This window comes from Haliaeetus albicilla, chromosome 12, assembly GCF_947461875.1.
Source record: "Haliaeetus albicilla chromosome 12, bHalAlb1.1, whole genome shotgun sequence".
NCBI lineage: Eukaryota > Metazoa > Chordata > Aves > Accipitriformes > Accipitridae > Haliaeetus > Haliaeetus albicilla.
This window is the reverse complement of record NC_091494.1, coordinates 19,209,435-19,236,207: the sequence shown is the minus strand read 5'-3', so window position 1 is coordinate 19,236,207 and position 26,773 is coordinate 19,209,435. Positions and strand designations below refer to the sequence as shown.

The 26,773-nt window shown below is 40.5% G+C and overlaps 1 protein-coding gene across 14 annotated transcripts in view; it reads left to right on the top strand.

Annotated features, from left to right (window-relative positions):
* Nucleotides 1-26,773, top strand: part of ARNT2 (aryl hydrocarbon receptor nuclear translocator 2) — a 133,274-nt gene that overhangs the window by 48,641 nt on the left and 57,860 nt on the right. For 6 of the 14 annotated variants that reach the window (XM_069798414.1, XM_069798412.1, XM_069798410.1 and 3 more), the window contains exons 2-7: nt 4,125-4,236; nt 10,452-10,499; nt 13,610-13,654; nt 13,766-13,810; nt 16,327-16,540; nt 18,726-18,939. In XM_069798414.1, the coding sequence (XP_069654515.1) occupies nt 4,127-4,236; nt 10,452-10,499; nt 13,610-13,654; nt 13,766-13,810; nt 16,327-16,540; nt 18,726-18,939 (676 nt within the window). In that variant the 5' untranslated portion in view covers nt 4,125-4,126. Of the gene's footprint in view, nt 1-4,124; nt 4,237-9,099; nt 9,140-9,672; nt 9,792-10,451; nt 10,500-13,609; nt 13,655-13,765; nt 13,811-16,326; nt 16,541-18,725; nt 18,940-26,773 lie in introns of those variants that run through there. The other 8 variants (XM_069798416.1, XM_069798415.1, XM_069798407.1 and 5 more) reach the window with 8 other exon arrangements.

Genomic DNA, 26,773 nt, shown 5'->3' with positions numbered 1-26,773 from the left:
ATGCGTGTCTCTTTTCCTCTGTCTCTCTTGATTTCTTCACAGACCCTGCACAAACAGGTAGCTTCTCAGGTGCTTAGTCAGAGAAGCAGCTGACTCTTCCATGAGATTTTTCTTCTGGCTCTGCCTTCCCAGACTGGCCCTCATTTTTTGAGACAACATGTTTCTACTTTTCTGACCAGCCCTTTTTTATAAATGTAAAAATATCATCAAAGATCTGGTCCTTTTAGATGCTTGCAAATGAGTAGGGATGGAAATAATTTGGGAAGCAGCTCAGATCCGTGCCATCATCTCCCCAGAAGTTCTTGCAGCCTGCAGCAGAGAGCTGCTGCCTTTGTGAGTAGAGTTTTCATAGCCACAATCTAGTACTTGTATTTCTGTGCAACTGTCCAACTTTGATACGGCTTCCAACACTCAGTTGGCTGTGGCGGAGCAATGGGGTCACTTTGTCACCTCTGTCCCTGAAGCCATCCTGTGGTGCTCTGGTGTCACTGGTTGTATGCCAAGACTGTGTGTGGGGTGCTTCACTGCTGCTCTGGCTGCTCTCGCTGAGGCAGGTCAGGTTCTGGGTGCTCCATGGTGTTGTTGCACTTGGAGTTGCTTTCTTTGCTGTATTTGCTATGTGGCTTGAAAGAGGCCAACCCTCTTGGTTTCTCCATCTGCAGAACTCTAGTTCTGTTGTGTCAGTGTCGTGGTTTAACCCCAGCCAGCAACCAAGCACGACGCAGCCGCTCACTCGCCTCCCTCACAGTGGGATGGGGGAGAGAATCAGAAGGGTAAAAGTGAGAAAACTCATGGGCTGCGATAAAGACAGTTCAATAGGTAAAGCAAAAGCCACGCACACAAGCAAAGCAAAAGAAGGAATTCATTCTCCGCTTCCCATTGGCAGGCAGGTGTCCAGCCATCCCCAGAAAGCAGGGCTCCATCATGTGTAACGGTGACTTGGGAAGACAAACGCCATCGCTCTGAACGTCCCCCCTTCCTCCTTCTTCCCCCAGCTTTATATACGGAGCATGACGTCATATGGCCCGTTGGGGTCAGCTGTCCCGGCTGTGTCCCCTCCCAACTCCTTGTGCCCCCCCAGCCTCCTCGCTGGTGGGGTGGGGTGAGAAGCAGAAAAGCCCTTGGCTCTGTGTGAGCACTGCGCAGCAGTAACGAAAACAGCCCTGTGTTATCAACACTGTTTCCAGCACAAATCCAAAACAGAGTCCCATACCAGCTACTACGGGGAAAATTAACTCTACCCCAGCCAAAACCAGCACAGTCAGGAAAGAAATCTTGGAAAGCTGACTGCTTTTGTTAGCAGTGTATGTCCATCCTTGAGGGTATTATGAAAGCTGCAATAGGTCACACAATGGCTGGTGTCTCTGACATGGGAAACTCTGAAGTGGTAAGGTAAATTGGGTGTCTTACATATCGACGTCAGTGCAGGTCTGTCACACCTTCAGACTGTCGCATAATGGAAAGTCTGTTGATCTGAAGGGCCTGAAGGTTTCCTCCCTCTTGGTTGAGCTTTCATGTGGATTAATGTGTGTGGATCCCCTGATTGTTGGGGGTTTTTTTGTTTGTTTTTTTTCTTCCTTCTTGTGCTTATATCTTGGAAATGGGAATTTGTTAAGACATCCTTTTAGAGCGGTCAGCTCAGTGAACTTAGTTTCATTCTCCTAGGACTGTGAAGACATATTTGAAGGCTATACTGTATAAGAAGTTACTTTCTTCATTGTGCTGTTTTTGTTGTGCCATTCTAGATATTCAGGATACCTACACAGGAACTCTTCAGCTTATACCTTGATAGGCAGATGATCTATTTGTTGCAGAATGTTTTCTTTCAGGTGTTTTTGGACATTGGTATAACTGAGCCTGTGGTTTGGCCATTCCTCTAGCCTTTGGGTTTGGGGTTTTTTTCCTTATAAAAAATACACAGTTTCTGTTTTTCCTTACTGCTTGAAACTCACCAACTACCCTTGCCTCTCATGTCTTCATACATTAAAGGCTGAACATCAGAACAGAAAAACAACTCATTCTGCCTATCCACAAGCAGCTGAATTGAACATCTGATCAAAACTATCTGTCTAGGTCTCCCTGAGTTGTCAGTGGCGAGAGCAAGGGACCTATGGAGAGAAGTTTACTCAACCTATTTTGGATGCACCTCTAAGCATGGGATGCATAGTAGTGCAAGGATGATGCTTTGTTTCCCTTTTAGTGATCTATATAATTACCTTAAATAATTAGCTTTGGCTTTTAGACTTTTAAGAGTAGATTAATCCAACCCTTGGCCTGCTTTTACATCATCATTGTTTTAGATTGAGGAAAATGAGATTACAAGAATTTCTCATCACAATTACAAATATGGTAATGTTTTTACTCTTTTAAAATACTGCTAAGAGTTGATCTGAAATTGTTTTACAGTTACTACTTTAAAAAAATCTGATCTCCTTGATGATCCATACTAAAATGTGTTTCTGACTGACAGGGACACATTGCAGGTAGATTTATTATGGTTTTTACCATCTGCTTTAATAAATGAGTGAGCAGAGCGTTTCAAAATGACCTTCAGTTTTATCCATGAAATGCGAGTTTGAATGTTCCAAGTGAATTATTGGCATTAGACTGCTAAGGGTACTTATTCTAGAAATAGTGATTTACCAGTTGTTTGGATGCTCATGCTTTTATTTGTATGGAAAAATGCTAATATACATTAATGTAGTGTTTCCACATAGCAGCAGCTTTAGAGACAGTGGGGCTTTCCGTGGTGTGGTGTTGTAGGCAGAGGTCTCATTGTTTGTCCTTGCACACTTTGTTGAAAAATATTAGATGAGTACTTTGCGCTGTTGCTTTTTAGTTGAAAAAGAGTTAATAAAAGTAAATGTACTAGAAGAAATTGAAATCAGTGAACAGATAAAATGTTATTATTTGAAATACATAATGTTGCATAATGGATTTATATAAAGTGTGGCAGAGATGAAGTACTCTCCAGACGTAATGAAAGAACATGGATTCCTGTTTCCATAATTGAAGTTCTTTTGTACTTAATCTGTTGGGAAAAAATAGCAGGATTTTTTAACAGGTTTGCTTTCCAGTAGTAAATATATTTATCTGTAGCTCCAGATACTCTGCCACGCTTTAAAAAAAAGAAAAGTTGGAAGGAGGATGCGTTTTCTTTCGAGATAATCAAATGTTGTGACTGTAGACTTTACCTCCAGAGTAAGTAAAGTATATCTGCATTAAAAAAGTTTTAATTGCTTACATAGTTTACAAGAGTGGCACAGAGGCAAACCATGCTTAATCCATTGGATGGGAGAAAAGGGTGTAAATACATTATATTCCACTTTTCTTTTTTGCAGTGTAATGAACTGTTATTAATAGGTTGTAAAAGTACTTGCTGTTAGTGGTCTGAAAAACATTGCATAAGGTGTGGTCTTGTTGTTCCTCAGATCAAAGTTTTGAGGTTTGAAGATCTCATTAACCTGGGGCTATACCCAGAGCACTGGCAGAGGGATGAATATCAGCCTGGATCTCGGGCTTGGTTCTGCTCTGCAGGGCACGACGCAGAAATACAGGAAGCCTTGGAGCTCTGCTAAGTTCATTCTGGTCCTCTGAATGCCACTAGAATATAAATAATAAAAAACAGTGTCACCTGATAATTCATCCCTGCTCTAAACTCTTGACCTCACTGGCAAACTGAGAAGTTTTTGAAATTTTGTTTTTCTTGGTACGCTGGTACCATGATCTGCAGCTTCATTTGTCTTGGGAATTCAGCTCTGCGTTTCTCTGCAGGGCAGTTCAACTATTTTAAAAGATTGTTGGCCTTTATCTGACAGCCCCTCTGAGAAGTAAAATTAGAACCATTAGGTAAATTGAAATACAGAGGTACCTACCTGCAATTCTCTCTGTCTCCCGAGGCACTCGTGATGGCTATTGACAGAAGTGGGCTTCGCTTAAGAGAGCTGTGAATCTGGTTGTCTTTGATAGGAGAGCTTTACTTTTCCTTAGAAATAAAAAGGAAAACTTTCTCTGCTTATTTTTGAAAGAGCCTTTCTCTAATGTTGTCATCACAGGTTTCTTCTTGAAGGTAACGGATTAAAGGATTTCTCCCCCCCGCCCCTTTCCCTACCTCTGCATTACAGAAATGGCATCAGATATTCCTGGCTCGGTGGCCTTGCCGGTGGCACCAATGGCAAGTGGACAAGTGAGAATGGCAGGATCAATGCCTTCCAGAGGAGGAAAGCGGCGCTCTGGGTAAGCCATTTCTTTTTTTTTTTTTCAGGTCTGAAACTGGAGATGACTGGTATTGAAAAACTGAAAATGTACCTATATGTGTATGTTTGTTATGTAATGTTTATGTATGTAAACTACATTATGGCATTAGTCACTGATGTTTTGTTTTTCTCTTCAATGTATCTGTTCTTCCTGCAAGATCAAACTTGCTGATAAGTGTATTGTTTGTTGTTTTGCATGCTTCAAAAGACTTTCAGGTTTGGCAAAGCATCCAGAAATGGAGTTTGGGTCCCGTGGCTGTTGTAGGCAATATGCATTCATTACATGTACATCTGTTTAATATCAAAAGGATTTGTCATGTGAATAAAGGTAGCGAGACTTGTTTTTACTTGCACATGCAGACTTATCCAACTTCATCTGAAGTTTGGACTTGGAATCTCTCAAATAGAGGCCTTCTGTTAAAAATGTTTTCCTTATAGTCCCAGGTACAGAAATAGCACAAGCAGTCACTCTTCAGAGACTGTAGTCTACAATATTCTGGGTCTTGCTGGAAACGCAGGATAGTCTGCTTCTGTGAGAAAGGGCCTGAATCAAGTTCAGCCCTTGCACTAGCTTGAGGGCTCTGCTAAAGAAAATTTGTTTTATCCAACTTCAGAGGTTAGTATGGTGTAGTGATAGTTTTTCCACATCAGATTGCTCTGTGACAACTCATACTAAACCCCTCTGAAGAAAAGTGTAGCAAGAGCTGCAGGAGGGCAGAAAACTACTCTCTAGTATTAACAAAAACCCCCTGTTTTTATCAAAGGTTGGTCACACATAACGGTCTTTAGGTGATGCTTCCTCAGAGATATCTGATCTGAGAGTGCCTGCAAAAGAGATTGATTAGTCTTATATTTAGCCCTAAATATGACCGTGGTAGGGCTTAACAGGATTGATAGTGTGAGTAAAATCTTCACCGACAAACACCTAAGGGGAAGACATTATTTCTTGTGAGAGCTGCTGTAGGCATTGTTTGCCAAGGTATGTTGCCAGTTTTAGGTGTCTGCTCAAGTAACAGTGCTGGAGTCTCAATCCTGGAATGAATTTAACAAGGGAGAAGGTGGACCTCACCTTGGACGTGAAGCTAAGGTGATGTGACATGAACACTCAGGATGGTTGTTCTGAAGGGGGGTTCCTTTGACAGGACAATTTGGCGGTTTACCCCCACTGAGCATGCTTCATATGCTGAGCTAACTGTATGAAATTGGTCTGAGAAACTCCTGAAATCTTTAACAGGCATAACATTTTTATTTTAAAACTGTTCAATAAAAAAAGCCTTTTCAAACTTGCATTCAAAAGAGAAAACAAACCATTAACATATATACATTATGTAGCAATGAAAATAAGCTTTTGTACTTTTGAGTTACAGGATAGTTGATCTCTTTTTTGATCATAAACCATATCAACTGTGAATACCAGTTTGCAAATTACTGTTACCAAGGCTTGATGCTGCTGACTGTGAAATCTTCTGATTATATTAAATAATGACTTGATATTAATTGAAAGCTATGCTTTAACTGTTGCATTTTAAGTATCATCATCTATTTGCATGAAAGTGGAGTGGGGGCAGGGTGGGAGGAACATAAAATCAAATTATTTTAAATATATTTAACATGCAAATTCAGTGAGTAGCTTAGTATAGATTTGGTCTTATACCCAGACGGTGGTATTTTTTCTGTGCACCATAGCTCTGAACTAACAGCCCTTCTGCAAGCCTGACCTGAGGGTGCGTTTTTTTTTTTTTTTTCCAGTGTGTATGTATTCAGACCTCGAGGGAAAGAATGCCTGCTGTGTCTAATTCCTCTTAGCTTCTGTTTGAACAAAGTTGCAACTAACACTTAGTCCTTTCATTACTGTCCTGGTGATACATCTTTGTACACCTAAATCCTTGGGCATTTTAGAAATGAACTCTTTGTGTCAAACATAAAGGACTGTAGCTAGTGAACACAGTCATCTTTTCCAGCTTCGGTTATCTCTGAAAATTGTTTCTTTTCTCATAATTGCTGAGGCAAGCTGGCAGAATAATTGCTGTATGGACTTGAATGTAGATCAGTTTGAACTCATTGGCTATCCAGAAGGTGTTTCTGCCATGTAGGCATTCAGCTTCATTGACAGCTCAGAAGAATATTTTTCCTTTCTATAAATTGTACCAAGTACTTTATAGAAAAAAGTGACAGCAGAAGATGATGCACTGCACTGGTCAATGACTACCTTAGATTAATATAATGTCAGTTCTTTATTTAACGTGGTTTTGCTTTAGGCTATGCTGTATTAGAGGATATGGGGCTTTTTCACCTCCCTGGGGGGGGAGAGTTAGTCGTTTCATGTTTTTTTTGATTGGTTGGTTTACAGTTGCATTGGTTTTGTTTCAGTTCAGGGTGTAGTCTTGTCTTTTCTCTGACCCAGAACTGTAAGATCTGAGGAGATATGGGGAGGAAGACACCTCAGCCCACCAGCCTGCCTCCCCTGTTGTACCCCCTGATATTGTACTGAGCAAAAGGCTGTAGTACAGATCCTCGGCTGCCTGACAGCTGCACCTGCTCCTGATCATTCCTGCCTGCCCCTTCCTACACTGTATAATCACGGCAAGCCCTCTTTTGACGTTTCTTGGGAATTTTACATAATAATTTTGTTGCCATGTTCGAATCCTCTCCCATCTCAATTTTTTAACCTGTGCGGGATCACCTTGTTGGAAGGGAGTCTTTTTTTTGTATGAAAACGTTTCTAATTAAAAATTAAACATTTTAAAAAATATTTTTGTCACGGTATTTGTGGTACACACATCTTTTAAGGAAAATATATTTTAGTAAGTACCTCATACATCAGGCCTTTTCACGATTGACGTGAACAATATGAAAGAGGAAAGCAAGATTTATGCTGTCTCTTCAAAACAAAAGAGCATAGTGAAGCTCTTTTTTAAAGTCTCTTTTTAATGGGAATTTTAAATTAAGATAAAAGATACTCTTTCTGAAACTTCTGAAATGATGCCATTTGTCTTCTTGGAGACTGCTCCTACTGTTTTGCTAATGTGCAATATATTCTATCTAACCAGAAGATCTTATCTGTCAAGGTATGAGGAATTTGTTGGAATATTATTTTTACGTGTTCTGCTGTGTTCTGCTGAAGGTTACAACTGATTCCCTATCTTTCACTCCATCTTGCTGTAAAGCAGGCACGATGGTTCAGGCAGGACATCGGAATCAGTGACTTTATACCTGAGATTTTTTTTCAGGTTTTGAAAGGGTGTTTTACATTTTGCACAGTGAAATATGAAATTAGGAAACATGTTTATTAACAAAGATGGGACAGGGATACATTTGCTGTTGCATTTTTACAAGTATTGACATTTTAAGAACTTTTTATTTTCTTTTTTTTTTTAAATAATCCTGCATTTGGAATAAAGTCAAGGTTTTTTGGTAGTTTAACAAAGCAAATGCATTATTTAAAGATTTAGTCTGCTACAGTCTGGTATTGCACCCTAGGCACTCAGATTCTGCCGTGATGAGCCTGCTACAAATGTGGCAGGTGTAACCTATGGATATTAACCTATCAAGATCTTACAAGATGAGAAGCTGGTATCCAGCCACCTAGATAAATAAGTGTGTTTGTCCCACTTACTCCTTTGGAAGTAAGCATACAGCATGGGCAGCAGGATCAAGCCTTAAACTGTGATCAGCTTCTCTGTAATTCTCTGCATCATGTTCCAGTAATAATAAGCTAGACTAAATGCAGTAGAGCTAATGTTTGATTCTGGGGAGAAAATCCATCTCTCAGCACTCGGCTGGAGTATTTGGCTGGAAGCTAAGAAAATCTACCAAGGCACGGGATCTCAGTGTATTGGAGGGGAAGGAAAGGAATTACAAAATTAATCCCTCCCAAATTAAAGCAGTGTGTTATTAAATCCCTGAAGAAAAGGCTTTTCCCCATAGGTGTATATATTTTCTGCAGCCGTTTCCCGCTGAGTTTGAAACTGGGGGTTTCTCTCAGTTGTGTTTCAGTTGCCAGTGAAACCAGTGAAGGATACGCCTGCCGTGATGCTTTTGTGAGTGGTTTCAGGTGGAGCCAGCCCAGTGGTGGCCTGAGTGTCCCCTCTGCATGTAAACAGACAGCTCTCCTGTAACGTTGACTTTCATGTTTTGGGTGTAGGTAGAAACGTTGCAATTGAAATAACTGGGAAGTTGGTTCTGGCATGTCACCTACAGGCACCTTATTATATGTGGGGAAGAAGCAGGTAAGTAAGAGGCTAGGTGATGATGCGCCAGCGTTAAACTGCTGGCAGTACCGTATACGCAGGAGGCGTGGGGAAGTTGAGGCTGCCGGTGCCAGCGCCGGAGGCCGCTTTTGGGGTGAGGGGTGGGAGTGCGGCGGCGGGGTCCTGCCTCAGCTGCAGGGCCCTGGCACGAGGGGGGCCGCTGGCCGCTGGAGGTCGGTGGTGTTCTGCGCGAGGCGGCCAAGAGGTCGCTGGCTTTGAAACCGGCTTCGGTGGTAATTAGGTGAGCAAAAATGTGATTTATGGTGAAATCAATGATTGCATCAAACTTAACCAAATTAAATACACATCTTGAGACTCTTTGGGGAAAATGGTTTTCTCTCTGCTTCCTCCAGAAATGAATAATCGCTATTACCATCTGGAAAATATTATTGTGACTTTTCTAATACCGTTTCCAGTTCCTGTGCTTATGGGCTGCCCTTGTCCTGATTGTACATAGATTGCTGTGACTCAGACACATCTTTTATAGACCGCTCTGTCTTGGGTATCAGAGTTAGGAAGCAAGGCAGTACTGCCTGACTCGCACTCATACTTCTCTACGCCGATGTAGTTTTAGAGAGCGTTTTTACATCATCGTTCTCACGCTCTGAACATACAAATCTTAATTTCTAATTGGTAGGTGTTTCTTTTAATACTGAGAGAAATATTATTGTCCCTTTGCAGGGTTTTTGCCTTTAATATGACTTATATCTGTTGTTAATATGAAGAGTGTTAGGGACATGGAATCTGCAATTGTACGAAGTCTTACTACACAAATGTTAGAAAGCTTAGAATGTTAAAGAAACCCAACAAAATTGTTTGCAAAACAAAACTATGATTTCCTATCTACATAAAACATGTTTAAGAGACTGATCAAGGTCTGTAGATCATACCAATGTATTTTCTTATCATGTACAATTACTGTATTGGTGTATTTTAATAACTTTATATCAGCTTTGTTCTTAGTCTACCTTAATGGCAGAGTCACCCCCTTATAATTGGGATATATATTTGTCCTCCTCTTTTTAAAGGTATAAAAATATATAAAATGCTTTGGAAATCATACTATTGCATAGCTTTGTAGTGACTCAGTATCAACGGGAAGGAGACAATCACACTGCCTAACGTAGGAAACTAGTCTTCCTAGTCTCTCTGTATAAGAAGTGAAGAAAGAGGTTTCTGCTTTTTGTGGCTCTCTGGAGGAGCCTAACGGGAGGGCTGGGATTTGGCCCAAGGAAGAGCTTGCCTCTTCCACTGACTTAAGAGGAAGGTCTGGGACATAAATCAGGTAAGTTAGGTGCATGGTAGACCCATAGGTCATTTTAGTAATGACCACAGGAATACCACAAAGTAGTTGCCATCTGCAGACTGGCTGGTAATTTGTGTGAGATGATTGGCAATGTAGGGCAAGCCTAAAGAGCGTACTACAGTTACAATCAGTAGCAGTGACGTAGATAATCCTCTTAGCAGGGAGGCTGGGAGTTTATTCTGCTCTACCTCTAACTTGCTTTCTTTAGACTGGGGCAAAAATATGTGTACAGCTTTAGAACTTTATTTTCTTTAGCCTTAATTTCAGTCCTCTAACATAGAGTCCCCACTGATTTCTGTAAACTTATATCTCTTAGGCCTGATAGTACTTCTGACCATCTCACAAGAACTGCATTTGTTTAATATTTCCTTTTATTTGTTAATTTTAACAGTGCAGATTTCTGTGGAGAAGAACAGTCATTTATTACTTCATTTGTTTTAAAACTTGTATTCTTTGTATTCCTGGCAGCTGATGAGCTACTTTTAGGGGGTCTGGAGAATATGAGCAAGACTGGAATCTACAGTCATTAACACCTCGTGTTAAAATATAAATCAAACAAAGTTGAGAACCGCTGGCTTGAATCTTCGTGTCACCATTGCCAATGTCATGATTACTGATTTGGAAATCTTGCTTTTACAGAATGGACTTTGATGATGAAGATGGAGAGGGGCCCAGCAAATTTTCAAGGTGAGCATTTACAAAGAATTGGCCAAATCACTTGACTTCTTTCAGTGGAGAAAGACAGCTGTCTCACTACTGATGTTTTAAAGTCAATGTGAATATGGCTGAAGAACATACCAACAACTTGACCTAAATTCTAGTTACTGTTTTTATCGGCTTCCTCTGCAAATTAGGCATCCTGGCAGAAATCTGTCTAACGTAGTTATTGGCTTACAAAGCTGACAGTGTGTGTGTCATAATTGCGCTCTGCCACTATGTCAAATGAGAAAATTTGTGATTTTTAGCTTAGTATTTCAACTGCAGTAGATGAACTTTGGTTAGACATTGCTGAAGTTGTCTTTCTGCCACTGAAAATTAATTTTATTTTGAATTTATCTCAAATGTTAACTGCTTGTTAAGACAATATGACAGATCCTAGAGGTGTGGATTGTTCTTTTTAAGATTAAAGCTCATTATGTACCATTAGGTGTAACTGAAAAGTAAAAATTGCCAAAATAAATGTTAATTAACATGGAATATTCTAGGCTAGAAATAAAAACAAACATTAAAGCATCATTGCCATTTTTTTCACATTTCCTTCTTTTCTGGTCACACTGTTTGCATTTTTTCATTAGAAACCAAGCAGCTGTATTGAGGGGTAGACACTTTGAGGCTGATTATCCAGATTGTAACTGCAGCTCTGTATAGCAGCAGCCAGGTTGAAACACAGCTGTCACCGTAGGCTTTTAACAAGATCTTCCTAGTCAGTCCGAAAGATACGTATGCTGAAGATGTGTTGTAACACCATATCATAACCTACTGGACAAGACCAGCAGCACCCCTGTTTAGCTGATGTCATTTACAGAAAGGATATTCCAGTCTCTGGTGTAAAAACTGGTGGTCTGGGGGCTAGTTGTAATATTTGCTGGAAGATACATGTTAAGGGAAAAAGATTTGTGATGAATGTGACCCTATTTGTGCCTGCGTAAGTGTCAGGGTTTCTCGGCACTCTGGTGCACGTGTGTTGGTCTCTCTCCATCCTGGCTTCAGCCTTTCAAAGTTTGGTGGTGGGGAGAGCCAATAGTTCCATTATTTTTATTGGAGAGGTGTGCTGTGGTATGCTTAGACTGAGTTGATTTTAGAAGTCAGATCAAAATCTGGTATTTAAATCTTAAATGCTGTAAAACCCCCAGATTGTTCTGCTTTTAGAGAGTACAGAAAAAGAGTGCAGAGATGCCCAAGGCCACGTTCAGACATCCTCTTGTAGTTGTGCCCTCCTTTTAGGACTTTTTCCTTCTCCAAATCGCTCCTATGACTGATTCCTAGCTTGTCTCTGTCAAAATTATTTAGTTAGCAACAAACTGCTGTTTAAATGTTTAAGCTAACCCAGCTGGCTTTGACTGAAGAGCCTGAAGAAGCATGCATGCAGAGAGGTCAGCTAGGAGACTGGAAGGGAGAAAACAGTAGTTGGAGGCAAGAACATCTTCAGCCCAGTCAACCAGACAAGGATGAATAGACAGGCCCCAAGCTAGTGGGAGCACAGGCAGTAGTGATGGTAGCACTCTACTCCATGGGAGTTAACACACCTTGCTTCTCAGGGACTTCCAAGCCAGCTCAGGTATCTCTGCATGGCATCTCATCGTCACATGGAGGCATATGCATGTACTGTTCACATTACAGCATGTGGCCATTCCTCACTGAATCTGTCTTTTTGTTTAAAATTTTTGGGGCTCAGTCTGTTCTCTGGGCAGAGTCAAGTGGAATAAAGTGGCATTTTCACTTGAATGTTTTGAGGGTGCTGGTGTTAAACACAACATAAAAAGAAATACAGCTCAAGTCTCACTTAAGCTTTGTCTTCAGCATTTGAATGAGTCTTAATGAGGAAGGAAAATATGAAACCTCATAGAGGAACTTGCACAGTTGGGGTACTTAAAATTAGTTTTAATTCATTTGAGAAGGAAAAAAGAAAAAGTTCATTATTAATTTTTTAGAAGAGATGCTTAATTATGCTGTATTACTTTGTTGGCTAATATGTGGGACCTTTATAGGCTGTCTGTTGTAATAAATTACATCAGTTTGGAAAAGCATAATTCTAATACAAAATCTCATGTGACTATTCTCGAGCAGTAATACTCTTCACTTCTAGAAAAGCCATTAGCCTTATTTTTGTATTTTCAAAAACCTACATTTTTCTGTTTTGGAACAAGCAATTTAATTTCTCCAAAAGTGAGATGATTTTCAAACATATACATCTTTTTGTAACCATGCTAGCAAAATCTAATTTCAAATTATTAGTATGTTTTTAGGAAAGGGAAAGGAGGAGCAGCAAGTAATTTTTTAGTGAAATGTCATATTGCTGCCTGTCTCTGAGACAGTGCTTCAGAAACAGTGAAGCTTGAATGCCACGGGGCAAAAGTCCCATTGATCTGGATTTTCTCCATAAAGTTGCTGCCGATACACTGCACATACCTGTTTGGGCATCTAACCTCTGTTGATTTGGGTAGGAGTGAGGTACCTGTTTACTTCTATGGATTTAAGCCAGTTTTAATTTCACTTCTATTCACCCAGCAGTTTCATCTGCCTGACTGACTTTTGCCAGTCTTCCCAACAGACAGTACAGTGTCTGTACCTACTAGAGGTTTTTTCTGAAGGCGTCCTTTTATAATGCATTGCACTTAGGCGCATCTCTCTGCCCTCCCATGTTATCTGTAGACCATCAGTGCCCTCTGCTGAATGGAGTGAGTTGTGGTTGCAATCTGGAAAAGATACAGCTCTTTCACTTCCAACACAGCAATGAATATTTCATGGGCTGCTGTCGATAAAAGCTCAGTGGTGTTTTCTGTAATGGTGCTGGTTGTTAAGTTTCCCAAGCAATGAGTGTACGTCAAAGTGTTTGCATAAATCCACTGAAATGTGTCTCCAACTTTTTTAAGTATACAAATGAAGCTTTTGAATTGGCATGGCTTGGAAGTTTCATCAGACTCTACGTTTTCTTTGCTTTATCGTTCCCATGCCCTCATTTTTCTTGCTGTTATTTGTAATAGTTTGCAGTCGTGAACCTCTTTTCTTTCTGCTGTATGTTGATCATCATGCAATGCATAACCCTTGTGGATTTACTTACTATCTTTTGTTTCTAGGTATGATGGTGATCAAATCTCTGGTGATAAGGAAAAGTTTGCAAGGTAGGCGTATTCTGTAGATCTCTTCTGCTGAGAGAAAAGAGGGGGATGTTCGTGTCCAAAAAATCTCAGTACGTGTGCCTTAGCTTAGAGAGCTGGTTATTTTGTTTCTAGGTGGGACGATGATCAAAGTACTGCTGACACAGAAAGGATGGCCAGGTAGGAAAAAGGAAAATCAAATATGGTTTGCCCCCATTTTATTTTATATGGTGCCGTTCTGACTGATCAAAATTCAGGAGGGTTGGCTGATTCAAAAATGCTTGAAATCAGAAATACTAACCCTGGACCTAAGTGGGTTTGGATCAGCTCCCGCAGTTTCCCAAAATGTAACGTCCCTCCAAAATTTCCATATGAAAACAAAGTTAGAAATTACAAAATTAGGCCATCATTCTTTATGAATGCCAGGATTCCTAGGGCAGACGCTTTTGGAAGAGGACCACAGCCCCTCTTTTTCTTTCAAGGATTTAAATTTGAGCTAGTTTCAGGGTTTTGTTTGCTTGAATGTTTTCATGGCCAGTTGATTAACATACTATTATGTTTTAGCTTTTATGATTATAAATTAAATGGACTGTTGGATATTCTTCTCTTTCTTCTCAGGAAGTTTTGCAATTTCTTTGTTTACTCTTTATAATGGTTGTTTTCAATGTTCAGGAGTTTAAAAATTAAAATACTTTAGTGGCAGACGATGTAATGTGTATTTATAAATGTAAAATATCTGTTGAATATGTGTGTTCTTTGTCTCTCCCCCCCCCCCGCCTCGTTAATCACCATTTCTGTGAAAATGCTGAACTTGGAGCAAGCTTTCATCATGTAAAATGCATTTTTCTTCCCCTTGTCCGTATTTATCTGCATGTATATGCTGACATGTACACATGTGTGCTCTTATGTACATATGCACTGTCACACAAGCTGTTCTGGTTGTGTAAGTGTATATGATTCAACTCCCACAGGCACTGTTCTGTCCCGCATCTGTGCAGACCCCCACAAAGGCTGTTTATCAGCCATTTGAAATTGAAGAGTTCACTATTACGGTGTAATAGATAGTTAAGTAGATAGCGACCTTAACCAAGGAACTGGTTGTAATTTGCTGAATGACCATGGGCTATCATTGCAGGGACCCATAGCTGGATTTCCTGAGTATCAGATAGTAAGCATAGGCATCAGTAGGAATAATAACTCTGCAGGTAGCCATAACAAATGGTATTTCTGGAGACAATGCCTCATGCATACAACACCTCTGTGTGCAGGGGCAGGATACACATTGTAAAGCAGGGCAAGCCCATGCATTCCTCTATTTCAGGAAGCAGCATACTACAACTCGGATTCTTTCCTGCATTTTAAGAAAAGGCTACGTTATTGAAAGTAGCTGAAAAGTGTGCCAAGCCTAGCTTCTACTTTCATGATCAATCTTTATAACAGTCAGCTCCAAAGAATGTTGCATTTTCTTCTAATGTTGTGTCATCATACTGGCCAATGCTGGTGGACTCTCCAAGTGATCACCTCCAAGTGATCCGCCAGCGATCCCACAAGAAAATGCTATGCACAGCTCATTGAAATCAGTGGAAGATGCTGCTTTGACATCTGAAGCATCATGTACCTGTCGTGTACATGTATTTAGCTGCCACCTGACAGGTACAGTATGGGAAAAATAAGTGCCACGCACCAAAGCATTTTAGGTCCATTTGGACCATTTCTGATGTATATATTGGTGTAATTCCTTAATCGTGATCAAGCAATGGTGATTTACAGTATGGGAAAACAGAACTCCCAGATCTTCACTTCTGAAAGATTTTGGTGACTATCCACTTCAAGAATTCTCAAATTTGACTCCCCTCCTCAGTGGCGAGTGGCAAACATAAAAGGATGAGAACATTGGAGCTTAGGCCAAAGTGGGGTAGCATCAAGTACTGTCATTGTTATTTCCCTGGTGTGCTAGATTGTTCTCGAACATAAATTCCGATCTATGTCTGACAAGCCAGATGTTTACTTGCTGTCTTTCACACTCATTTTATTTATTTACTGGGGGGGGGTGGGGGGTGGGGGTGGTGGTGTATGTACTGTTATCTCTTACATGGTCCCAGTCCTGCAGTCTGACCTTGTAGGCATGTAGTGCCTCCCTACAGGGATGCAGGATGTTCCACACAATATTACAGGACTGGAGGTCTGTGTTGTCATTGAGTGGGCTTTTTGTAAGTCAGCGCTGACACTTAACTGCTGACCTGATCCAGCTGTTAGTGAGAGGTTTGCTCTAAAAGAGACCTTTTATAGGCAGATCCAACACCTTGAGTACAGACTGGAAGCTGTGAGATGCATCACAGCAAATTTGGAAGTTTGGCTGGAGTTGGCAGTTGTCAGTTCCTCACATCTTTCTGCTTCATTTTTTGCCCTTAAACCAAAGGAGATTAAACTGGTTAAGAGATTAAGGCCACAAGCCAATAGCTAGAAACATGGGTTCTTTTCACAGCGATGGGCAAATCATATTTATCCTTCTGTGGCCTGGATTTTCTGTCTATAGACTGAGGGATAATAGTGCTTAGCTTTGTAAAGCACTTTGCTCTCCTGGGGTGGAAACAGCAAAACAAGTGCAAAGTATTATGATTTGTCACCTCCAATTGATATTCTTACACTGATTGTGTCTGCTTTTCTGTTGGTTTGGTGTTTCTTTAAATGTTCAGGGAGAATCATAGTGAAATTGAGAGACGCAGGAGAAATAAGATGACACAGTACATCACCGAACTGTCTGATATGGTACCCACTTGTAGCGCATTGGCTCGTAAGCCTGACAAGTTGACAATTCTTCGGATGGCGGTTTCACACATGAAATCAATGAGAGGCACTGGAAACAAATCTACTGATGGAGCTTACAAGCCTTCATTTCTTACAGAACAGGTAGATTTTTTGCAAATGTCTGTTTTCTCTGGTTTGTGGTCTTAAAAGATGTGAGGAAATGCTGAGAGGAGTAGAGCTCAGCTTGATCCTTCACTGTCATGTAGTAATTGATACAAGCTACATATCCAAGGTGTAAATACAGACAGTTTTTTGTGGCTGGTTGGACTTGATCTTAATGATATGACACATTTTTCTTTCTGAAGCAGTAAAAGGGGTGTTGTTATCATTGAGGTTTGTCCATCTGAAAAGCAAGTCACTTGCTGCCTCTCATCACTGGAAAGGAATTTTCACCTCCAGAACTGGGTTCTTCCCATCCTAACAAAGGTTCTCTAAAATAGGTAAAAATTAATCTGGAAAGACCTGCCTCTCCCAGCTGGGTTTAGAGGAAGGTTAAAAACATTGTTTAGTCTTAATGCCTAAGTTCCCAGCAGCTGAACTGGGCAGAGATGAATCCCATCTGTACTGGCTGAGATACTTCCTTGGTTACATTTTTGATGGAAGAAGGAAGATGCACCCAGAGCTCAAAGAAAAACTGTGTTTAACTGAGTGCACTGAAAATTCCTACCACCTTCATTGTTTTTCAAGTCCTATGGGTGTAATGTGCATTTTTGTGGTCTGAATGATTTAAGCACTTACACATGTAAATTATGGCTAAGGGCAATACTTCTTGCTATTAGAGAAACAGCAGCTGCTACTCATTTCTCAGAGTTCACATCTCTACTTATTCTGGCTTTCCTGAAGCGTGTTTCTGGAGGGACTGTGCCATTCAGCTGGTTGTTGGTAGGGCACCCTAGTCACTTCTCATTGCAACTTTTTGGGTTTTTTGAACTTTGCAGAATGACAGAGTTATCTTCATCTTTGTTAATAATGTATGCAAAAGAAGTCTCACTATCTTCTGTATAGTGCAGCCAGCTATGCAGTGAGGTTTTTTATTTAGTCAGTGGTTCAGAATTGATGTGCTTTCTCTACAATAAGGTGGCAGAAGTTGATGGTCTGTTAAGTGTTTCTTGAGGCGAGTTAGCCATTTCTTTAGTAGAATTTACCAGATTTTGATGCTCACCTTATCAGCTAGTATCTGCCACTTGCACACTAGCCGTGCTGAGCTGTCTAAGCTGAAATGGGACTCAGATTGTTCAAACTCAAACTCTGTCTGAGTTCCAGGTGCAGTATCTTAACAAGCTCTGGTGGTCGCTGGAGCCACCAAGCAAAGGGAGTTTGAGCTTGTTTCGCAGGAATTGGAGTGGTAGTTGTCATCCTTTCCCGTGAGAGGTTTTCAAGCTCTGTTAAGCAAAGGTAGCGTTTTTGTGTGATGCATACAAACAGCTGCTTGCATGTGCAGTTCAAGGTATTGGCTGTCTAGACCAAGTGTCTGAAAGTGAAGGATAGAAGTACTTTGCTCTAAAGGCCTACGGTCCCCCTTCCAGTCCCCACATGGGGTCGGGGCTCTGGGTACTGTGTCTCAGGTGTATGTCTCAGGACAGAAGTACCCAAGATGATGAGTAGGGGACAGTGTAAAGAAAAGGCCAAAGACAGGGGTGTTCCGGACCCTTTGGATCTCTGAAGCTTCATATTCATAGGCTGGAAAAAGAAAGCAAGAAGTGATACAACCTTCTTGCATAGTGGCTTGGGCCCCCTCATGGGAGGGGAGGCTGGGGATTCCTGTCCTTGTTCCCATTACACTTTCTGCCTTTTATCCAGCGACTGTTTAATTTACAAACAGAGCTCATCCTGAGGGGAAAAAGAAAAAAAACCAAACCAGAAAGACTTGTTGGTTTCTTTCCAATTAAATTATTCAGGATGTTTAATTAAGGGATGAGTTTGCCGTATGAGTTATAGCTGTTCATTTCCTCTGTTTGTACCCTGAAATAACTTTTTATTTTTTAATGTTAGATGCCTATCACACAATATGCAGTGAGTTTTAGTTACTTGATTTTCCTACAGTGCATTGAGATCACCAGATGAAAAGCAATAAAGGAAAACGAAGTGTTGTTTGTTATTAAGATCAGCAATTTATGGCTTGCTGCAAGTTTGGTTTTGTTGTTATATCAATACTGCAGTGAAAATTTCTGCCTGGGTTGTGATCAGCTACTAAGATTGCAAGAAAACAATATTATTCAGCAGTGACAGATGTGTTATTTAATTCCCTTTTCTTGCTGGCATTCTAATCAAATCCTTTCTTTGGAAGGAACTGAAACATCTTATCCTGGAGGCTGCAGATGGGTTCCTGTTTGTAGTTGCAGCTGAGACAGGAAGAGTGATCTACGTATCAGACTCTGTGACTCCTGTGCTGAACCAGCCACAGTCTGAATGGTTTGGCAGCACTTTGTATGAACAGGTTCATCCAGATGACGTGGAAAAGCTGCGAGAGCAACTGTGTACATCCGAAAACTCTATGACAGGTCAGATATGTCTGATGTATGGTTCTGTGTGTTATGGATCCCTGCAGAGTTTTTCTGACATTCAAAATGCCTGGTTTAAAAATCTGGTAAAAATGAAATTCAGCAAGATTAAACTGCATTTTCTTGGAGGCAGTGCAGTACTATAAATCCTCTTTTGCATGACTACATTTTGCTTCCTATTTGTTTTACTTCAGTCAAACCACCTTCATGTCGCTCTGCATTCAAACTTGTGGCTTGGGTAGGTTTGGAATCTGGATTGTTTTCAGGCTTGGTCTGGAAATCTAGATTGTTTTCCTTTCGTCCTCAATGAACTTGTGACTTCTTTACAAATATGTGTTTCTTTAGGGCAATGTTTATTTTGAAGGCAAAAATCATACTTCAGACTTTTCCATTTTCATAAAAGTTCCTTGCGGTTTGCTAACGGGAATCCTGGGGAAAAAATCCCAGTGTTTGGCAGCTGAAAATCTAGTGGATTTTAAATGGGAGGCTTGCTCCTGTAGCAGTGGTGTAAATTAGTTGTAAGTTGACTACCTATCATTTTGCACATAAAACTAAACCATACTCATCTTCAGTATAACTCTGGGTTTTACATTTATTCATGCTCAAGGCAGCCAATAGGAAACTACCCTTGTCTTTAATAGGATATGTGTATGTTGGAGCTATGAGAATTAGCTGAATCCTGTTTTAACTCAAACTTGGAAAGGAAGAAACCCAACTTCTCTTTTTATTCTTCCACATAGTATGTTTATAGCTAAAGGAAAAAAAGTTAGGGGAAAATATTTATAACAAAATCCTGATCCATGCAAAAGTCACAATTTCTCCTTGCTTTAGTAATTCAGAATTCTGACCTGGTTTGCTGGAAGTTTTGTTGTGTTTCATAACTCAAAGGACAGTGATCCAGTTTTGAGTGAACCTGCACACTGTTTACAGCTTCCATATCCAAACAGTGCCAAATTCATGATTTCCTGTGGTTTGAATGTGATGTGGTTTTGGCAGAGCTTTCATGTATTCAAATTGGAAACTCAAAGCAAAATTCTGTGGTGAAAATCCAGATGGATCAAAACCAAGTGAACAGTTAGGGAAACCTGTGCAGAGCAAAACAGCTGAGTTTCATACCATGAGACTTGCAAAAGAGCACAATCTTTGTTTTTATTATGTAGCCTGTAATACATTTTAACGTACGTACCATCTTCCTCCAAGAAGCAATTACTCCAGACCCTCAGTGAACAGTCATGTTTTGACTTCCAAAAGTGCTCAGTTATGGGGCTTAATCTGCTCAAACTAGAGCAGGACTAGACAAATGCAGAGCACTTCTGAAAACCCAACTCTGTATTTTTTCCAGTTTTAAATATGTGCTTTTCTTTTATACTGAATTAATCTGTAGCCAGTGGGAAGAGAAGTTCAAATAGTAGTATTTATAGGGCTAAATCTTTTCCCTGCCTGAGTCTTTGGACTTGTCAGATTGACACAGAAGGCCCATAAATCTGCTGTACGTGGACAGCTGAAGATTTTCCCAGTGCATGGAAAGCATCATCCTGTTTAGAGCCAGGGTGGCCTGCTTAGCTACACTTCTTAAGGTGCGGAGGCAGGCTGGATGCAGAAAGGTGCTTTTTAGGGACTGGAGAGTGTGTATAGTTATAACGGTTCCAAGCAAGTGCAAGTAAGAACAGTGCATAATTGCTCCTAACTATATGGGGCACATTGTGTGAGTTTTCCTTTACAAAGTTATTGTGGTTACATGTACGGTGCTCTCCTGGGGTGGATTTTTTGGCCAGCTGAACATCTCACAAGCCATGAACACAACAATCAGTCAGCTTCTGAATCAAGCATAGACATATAGTTGTACGTACATCATCTCTCATTAAGAACAGATTTTTAAGGTGTCTGCTGCATTTTTCTGGCTTTTTAATAAAATTAATGTAAAGCAAGTGACATCATAATATAGTCCTGCTTTTTGAGTAGTTTTGTTTTAAAGATGTGACTGGTGAAGTACATTTAGTTAGTATACTAGTAGTTTTGTCAGTCTGTGGAGCATATAGATAAACAGAAAGCTCTAGATTTGTTATATTAAACTTGCATTTCCTTGACCCTGTAAGGTACCATTAAATAAGAGAAGCGGTCTTCTATAAGGACTGTCAGTCCAGCATCAATTTGCTTATAAACAGCATGCAGCAGGACTTTAGCAACATCACTCTCACTCCTTTGAGGTACCTTTCTGGGAGCAATGTGATTCTAGAGTCTGTTCAACCAGTTACACTTTCCTTCCCGTAACACAAGCCATATTGAGAGTTGCAGCTTTGTAACAGGTAGGAATAAAACGAAATATTGCACTGAACAGAAATAATGGGTGTCTTAGTGACATTTTAAAAGAAGTCAAGTAGGCAAATGCACTTCCTTTAAGTCAGTGTTTATCAAATCATTTGGGCAGCCCTCAAGTCTCTCTTGGCTTTCCAAAGTTATGTTTCATGCAGAATAAAGGGCAATGCAGAGCTTGAAAGAGATGCAAACCAGCCAGCTGTGTTTCACATTTTTCCTGCTCAAAGTGATGATCATTGCAGGCAGCAGGAAAATCCTCATCTTTTAGTGACCTCTGGCTGTTGAGCACAGGATCTGCTTAGGGAAAAGGTGGAAATGTAATGATATATGATTTTTAATTTTGCTCTCTTCCTCATCTTCTCAGGGTCCTCAACCCCATAACCTCCTCCTTCAGCCCTTGAACTAGGGAGGCAATGACAGTGTCTTGACAAAGGAGAAACTTCACTTGCCTTGCATCAGATCAGAGCAATGTCCTTTGGTTATATTTGTTTGTCCTGTTACAAGTGCTGATCATTAGCGCTGCATTTGCTGGGGTTTTCCCAGCACCTCTTAGCAATCCTGTTACCCAGAGAAGCTGCTCCAGACCCCGAGGACTTGGGAGGCTGCCACGGTCAAAGAGGAGCGACAGACAACAAGACTCTCACATTTCTGCCCCCAGAAGTAAGACTGGGACCGGGGCTGTGGTTGCATGAGCGTTTCTTTGGCAGTCACACCAGCTTATGCAATCCTCACCTCATCTCACCCTCTCCTCCTTTGGCATTTGTGTGGTACTACAATGAATCACATCAAGGGGGCTGACCCAGCTGATAGCTAAGCTAAGCAAAAAAACCTTGGTTTTGGTAGAGACAACTCTTTGGCCCACCTTATTAAAAGGTTGCTTGAACTCTTGTGCAAACACCAAGGAGAAGTGGGGAGTGAATAGTTAAGGGTAAGGAGAGAACAGGACTTCGGGAGCAGTAAAAGCATATGCCAAATTGAAGTGGCTGTTTAACTATGGCCTAAACCATGTAGTGTGTTTGGGGAGTTAATTGCTTGCTCTATTTTTACCTCTCAGGACACGGGGAAGGATGGATAGTTTCTATTCCATTTTATATCCTTGGAGATTTTATTCCCTGGAAATGGAACAATTGTCTGCTTGTTTATTGTACATTAATTGCTAACACATTGTAGCAACAGGAAAGCTGAACTGTGAAGCGTATGTACAGTTTGAAATGCTCTAGAAAAGACAGCAGCTGAGACTTGATGATAGCAACAAATAGTGCTCCCAAGAAGTCTTTACATGCGTCATGGGCATGATTAATCAGGATGGGGCAGATATTCGAATAATAATTTATTTTCCCTCTTTGTTCTTGGAAATCTGCAGATGGGAAAACAAATCACTTCAAATATGGATGAAGATCAGATCCCACAGTAGGACAGACAACAAATCTCTGATGGCGCAGAGAATAGACAGAACTTAGATTTCACTGCAAAGAAAAACAGCTTTTGAAGAATACCTCTGCTACATTTACTCTCCAAAAATGACTGAGCAAGTATTGTAGTAGACTGTCCTACCATTAAAATATAGTGTTCTAGAACACTTCGCCAGGTTGATTTCTACCAGTCTAATTCTCTGTAAGCAGTTCATAAAAGAGTAGAATGAGGAATATAGATACCTCTGTGTGGTTGCCTGGAAATACTCCGACTGATTCCATGATGTGTCTGAGATGTGCTTGTCAAGGCTGTGAGATCCCTGTCCCTGCAGCCAGCATCTCCAGTGGTGCAAATGGGAAACACCCAAGTTTATTATATTCAATTCTGAGCTCCAAGCAGCACAGCACATAGTAATCCAGCTGTAACACCTTCCTTCAGCCTCAGTCTCTATAGCTAAGGAGAGACAGGGAGCAGCCTAAGTAACCCCATCCATGGCACAAAGCCTCCTCAGGACATTCAGGATCAGAAGGAGTCTTTGCAAACTGTTTTAGCTGAGTAGCTAAGGGGTGCTGAAACTGCGGACCTGTGACTGCAAGAAAATGATGAGAACCAGTACCTCTACAGCTTTCATTTTCAAGTGATTTTAAAAAGGCTAAGTTGATTTACTTGCTAGCTGAAAAAGATTAATTGAGGTTACCCCTGGACAAAACTTGTATGCCAAGTTTAATCTTGGCATGATATTTTATTGCCGTATTTTATAAGTACAAAAAAGTAGAACTTTATGATGGAAATGGTGACTGACCACAGCAAAAGTTGAGTTGATGGGTATGTTTTTAGAAGAAAAGACCATTGTGTGACAATTCATGAATATTATGGAAACATCACTCTGCGTTACACAAACAGAGATTTGGATTGGGGAACCTGTCTCACGGAACCTTCAAATAATATGATGTCTTGCAATGATGGTTTCAGCATATGCAGTTTTCTGTCCAACTGCAAAGCTTTCTGTTAGCAAGCAGAGTTTGTAGACACAGTCACAAAATCCAGATGCTGTAGATACAGTCAAATTGTTTGTAAAAATGAGAAATATAGTGTTAAACTCAAAAGAGGGCAGTGCCAGAGACCAGTGGAGAAGCAAAGTAAAGCTTTCCACAGCAGTGAACAGATGGGAAGTGCTCAACAAGTGGTAAATAACCGTGTGAAAGAGAAGTTTAGGAATAACTTCTATCTACAACAGATACTCTTCCTGAAAATCAGTGCGGGAGTTTTTGCGCTGGGGGCTGTCTTATACTTCCATGTCAATTTTCCAACTCTGATTTCTGCATGATCTTTCTTAGAAGAAAGGGAGTTCTCATACCCACAGCCAGCCAGTGAATGCAAATGTGTTCTTATTCATGATCACTATTTTGAACTCTGACTGGAATTAATGATTTAGGAGGAACTCCAACTGATACGGAGAAGATCTGGATAAGACTCCTATTTGGCTTCATGTGCAAAATTCAAAGACTAACTTGAAGCATGACCAGAAACTCAGTCCTGGCAAATATAATTCTGATATGCCTTAAATGTCATCACCAGTAACAGTAAAACTCATGTCTAATGAAAATGTAATATATTATCACAGCATTTTATTAATGGGATGACTTCTGCACTATATTAGCAAACCAAGGAGCTTTTCCTTACCCAGTTGAAAATTGGATCAGCCTATTTATTAAAAAAAAAAAAAAAAAAAAGGGTAAAAAAGTCTATTTTAGGTATTGGTGCCAAAAATTTTATACCAAAAATATATTGTCAGATGTTCTGTCTTCCCTGTGTCTTTTGTAGAAATTAAGATACTTACCAAAGATAGATGCTTTTCTTCCCAGAACTCTTAACTCTCCTTGGGGGGGGAAATCCCTTTTGTTCAGAGAAGCATGTCCTTGCTGAGACAGTCGACAAAACAAGGAGCTGCAGCAAAGCACCTTTGGGACTTTGTTCTCTAGCTTTTGGATCTGAAGAGCAGATTTGTAAGAGGTTTATGCATTAGAAAGGTACTCTGCGTGTAAAGGGCTGTTTCAACTGACAGCACTTGATTTCTTTATTTTTTTTACTTCTGTCTGTGAACTCTTTTAAGTACATGAACCCTAAAGAACCATCTGTCTCTGAAACGTGCCCAGCAGCTTAGGAAGTCAGAGTACAGAGAATTAAAACCAGATCTCAGTATTTTAGATTTTAACATCTTAGCACAGGATGACTGACCTAGTAAGACTGTTAGCCTCTGGGCAGGTAGGGAATGAGTTGTATAATTAATAGCTACTTGTGCTTTTTATCCAGCATAAAACAGTGGTTCATCATCAGCTGTTTTCACTAAATGTCCATGAAACTTAACAACCTGTAGGATGAAGACAAGCAGGCGTCCAGTAAACAACACACAGCAAAGCAGGCAGGATGGGGAGGAGAGAAAGTTTCCATATACATGATATGAGATGTCCTGAAATCTTTTATGTCTCTGCAGGACTGTCTGAAACTTGACTCAATATTTTATGGGATTTTCCACTCACCCACACACACATACCCACCCCCCCCACTTTATTCCTTAGAAGGGTGGAGGCTGGAGACAGCTGTGCCAGGATTATTGTACCTGCAATGGAAGGGAACAGAGAGATTTTTGAAAACAGAAGCTTCAACATAGGTTGTCCTGAAAAAGAGGGGACAATTCTTGAAACATACTGCCATCTATAGAATATATATGAGTGATTCATATGAACAGAGTATTTCAGGTTTCAGTCTGGAAAAAGCCAATTTTGGCAAGGCATCTTTTCCTATTTTAAGTGTTAAATCTTGGAAGAGATTTGGCTCGTTACTGACAACTACCAAATCACCATGTGATACCTGTTTTTCAGCAAAGTTATGTGGTCCCACCGGCATTGCGGAGAGTGAAGGATGTTTCAGATGTAAGACTTTCCATACACACCAGCCTGTTGCCGTGCCATTGTTCCAAAGAAAAATATCTGCCCACATTTTTGTGGACCATTTATTCTCATAGCAGGAAGGTTACAGTGCCAGCCAGAGATGGCCTTTGAACTTGGGCAGTGCCAAGCATAGGAATTTGTGGGTTTTCAGCTTTAGTCTGTTCAGCTGGCGGGTTTTTTACATGTAGAATGGAGGAAATGAATGTTCTGTTTCTTCCATCCCCATTCTGTTAGCAGGCAAATGAATTAGTGCAGTAGATGCTTAGGAGCAGAAAATAAGGAAGCTGTGCCTTTGTGGGATCTACGTCTTGGCTGTCCCACTTGTGTGTGCTTAGAAGTGATGCCCAAAGCCTCTGTGTCTTCAGCTTGTCTTCTGTCGTCATTTGGTTTGATCAAGCACAGTTTGCCAACTCCATGTGACAATGTAGAAAACCTTAGTGGGTGAGTGAGAGCCATCCGAGTCTGTGAATGTGCTGGGCTCTCCAGAAGGAAGATAAGGAAAGTTTTAAATGTTCTGTGCATTAAATTACACTTGTGGGACTTAATGTTTCCTTTGCAAGTGGATCATCCTGTTTTTCAGTTGAAGTGAATGAAACAAGTCCTTCATTCAGTCACGGCTGTGTGACCAGTGACTGTGGTCCCGTGATCTTACAGGGGTAACACAGAGGGTGGAATTTGGCATTTTGCATTGTTTATGGGAGAAAGAGGACTTTAAGGCCTTGGAGCGCCATTCCTGCCCTTTGACACACTAGACAATGCCACAGAAATATGAAAAACCCAACTTGCTCTCGAAAAATAGGTACTTTCAAATGATCATATTTTATATGTATGGTACATTTAATCTCTTTAATTTATTCCAAGAGAATTTTGTTTTGCTTTGGTCTCTAGGGCTGTTTCTGGGGGGGAAAGAAATCCGAAACGTTGGGAGAAGCCAGCTACGTATAAAACAGTTCATAGAGCAACTCCTACACAAACACAGTGACCCAGTGGTCTCCCTGCTGCTGAGACACTCTGGGTGGATAGTGCTGAAAGGAAAACTAGTGATGATAAGTTGCATTTTTTTAAAATTACTTTGGTAATTATAATGGTGGTTTAAAGAGGTCAGTACGTGTTTTTACAAAAATAAGGAAGCAGCTTTAGCCTAGTACTCTGAG